The sequence below is a fragment of the Limulus polyphemus genome, unplaced genomic scaffold (genome assembly GCF_000517525.1).
Source record: "Limulus polyphemus unplaced genomic scaffold, Limulus_polyphemus-2.1.2 Scaffold9146, whole genome shotgun sequence".
Taxonomy (NCBI): Eukaryota; Metazoa; Arthropoda; class Merostomata; order Xiphosura; family Limulidae; genus Limulus; species Limulus polyphemus.
This window is the reverse complement of record NW_013674756.1, coordinates 24028-26701: the sequence shown is the minus strand read 5'-3', so window position 1 is coordinate 26701 and position 2674 is coordinate 24028. Positions and strand designations below refer to the sequence as shown.

Genomic DNA, 2674 nt, shown 5'->3' with positions numbered 1-2674 from the left:
ACGTTCAATATCTCTAGATGTAGATAACCACTGTCATTACATCCAGTGTCTCCATTTATAGATAACCAGTCATTATGTCCAATGTCTCTAGATGTAGATAACCATTGTTATTACGTCGAATGTTTCTAGATATAGATAACCAGTGTTATTACGTCGAATGTCTCTAGATGTAGATAACCAGTCATTACGTCCAATGTCTCTAGATGTAGATAACCAGTTATTATGTCGAATACCTCTAGATATAGATAAGATAACCACTGTCAATAGTTCCAATATCTCTAGGTGTAGATAACCACTGTTATTACATCCAATATCTCTAGATGTAAATGACCAGTCTTTACGATCAATATCTCGAAATGTAGATAACCAGTCATTATTTTTCGAAATAAATGTAACAGTAAATCTAGCTTGCAATAACGTTTACGTTAGGAGGCGCCACCAATAACACTGACACTAAAAGTTACTTGTAATGAAATGAAGATCACTGACGAGTTAGTGGACAATTCAAGCAACTGTCACGTGAACGAAAATATAGCATATTATCACTAAACACAGCAGTGCTTAATATGTAGGAATTGGCCCAGAAAAAAATGGCTGTAACATTCAATCTATTAGTCTATGATGCTTACAAATAACTGCTAAAGTTGAGTTATAGTCTAATTTGAGCACCTAATTGCCATTATCTAGTGTTTGACAGCTTGTGTAACAGTAATATTATTCTGTTCTTCTACCAAACGTATTTTTTGTAGGGAAATAATAGAAAGGAAATCCACTACTTAGCAGTGAGTTCAGTTTATAAGCATATATTATTTCCATGTTTCATAAATAGCAGTTTCATATCTGCTGGCTAGATGGCAGCACAAATTGTTTTATATAACGACAATTTTTGACTTTTTCATTGCACAAACACGATATTTGCCAAAACAATTTCAGTAAAATTAAAGAAAGAAAGAATAATTCGAATTAATATCCAAGGTATCAAGGACATCAAGTATTTATGCAACTGATAGATCTGTGTACATGTGATTGATGTCTGAGTTTAAAAACACCAGCTTCATAGTTATGAAAATAATACATTATATAGAGGTCTACTTTTCTTTAGCTTTCCAATGGGGCCGAATCCGGCAGATGTGTGTTTTTGCGTAGTATCATACTTTATGGCCTGGGATATGCATTATGTCTTCCCTATAAAGTGTTATGACGTTAGGGTGTGGTAGAATTATTTGGATTCACATGCAATGAGTTGGAGTGAAGGTAGAAGGATTGGGTTCTGTAAATATCTTCCAGCTCTCCGGGGGTGCTTGTACCGTCCTGGAGGAACCATTCGAGCTTCACCAGCCCCAGTGTAGTCCAAAATTAGAGAAACTGATATGATATTACAATATATATAACAAAGTTGTTTTAAAGAAGGATAGGAAACAAGTAATAAAAAATTACAAAAGTCAAGCATGATGTAGAGAAGGCAATGCCAAAAAGTACAGAAACAAGGTAGTGATGAAAACAGGTTCATCTTTACAATGTACTTTTTTACCTGCAGGTCTGACCACTCTAACTGGACATTCATTGGTCAGAGGTTCACTGACTCCTGCTTCATTGAAGGCTATAATTCTGACAAAATATTCGTGATCTTCTTGTAAGTCCTTTATAGTAATCTGTTTGATGTTAGCGTCTACTCGACCCACCTAAAAGAGACAAACACACGAATAACAAGCAAGAAAGTTTCTGTAAAACATCTTCTAATATAGTTTGTACAAAAGCACACAATCTTAATTTATTGACTTTATTTGTCTCTTAAGAAATCTTTACAGATATATTCTCTACAGAAGCTTTCATCTTGTCAGTAAGGCAAAACATATAAGAAAAGGTGTTCCTTGACTTCATCTAAAAATAGCAATAACTATTTTCCACAGGGTGACACAAAATATTTAACTACAAGTTTTCCTTAATTTCATATGATAATAATAAAAATAATAACACTTTTCTATAGTACAAAGTGGCACAAGATTGCAAAAGTAAGTTTTCTTTAACTTCGATTAATAATAATACTATCAATTTTCTAGGGGATGACGCTAAATACACAAAAATAAATTTTCCTTAACTAAAAACTATAATTATAGTAGCAACAACAGTTTTATACAAAGTGACGCAAAACATACAGTAAGTATTCCTTAAATAATAACTATATGATAATCGACACTTTTCTACAGGGTGGTAAAAAAGTCTACTGCCATCATAATATTTGTATTTCATGTGGTACAAAGGTCGCCTACCATCATAATACTTCTAATTCATGTGGTAAAAAGTCGCCTACCATCATAATATTTGTATTTCATGTGGTAAAAAGGTCGCCTACCATCATGATATTTTTATTTCATGTGGTAAAAAGGTCGCCTACCATCATAGTATTTGTATTTCATGTGGTAAAAAGGTCGCCTACCATCATAATATTTCTATTTCATGTGGTACAAAGGTCGCCTACCATCATAATATTTTTATTTCATGTGGTAAAAAGGTCGCCTACCATCATAATATTTTTATTTCATGTGGTAAAAAGTCGCCTACCATCATAATATTTGTATTTCATGTGGTAAAAAGGTCGCCTACCATCATAATACTTCTAATTCATGTGGGGAAAAAAGTCGCCTACCATCATAATATTTGTATTTCATGTGGT

General features: G+C 33.2%; 1 protein-coding gene across 1 annotated transcript in view; it reads right to left on the bottom strand.

Annotated features, from left to right (window-relative positions):
- Window positions 1–1531: 1531 nt before the first annotated feature.
- LOC106475772 (myosin light chain kinase, smooth muscle-like) overlaps window positions 1532–2674 on the bottom strand; it is a gene marked incomplete at its 3' end in the record, with an annotated part of 13984 nt that continues 12841 nt past the window's right edge. Inside the window, exon 7 of the mRNA XM_013936448.1 lies at window positions 1532–1682. Coding sequence (XP_013791902.1) covers window positions 1532–1682 — 151 coding nt within the window. The remainder of the gene's footprint in view (window positions 1683–2674) is intronic.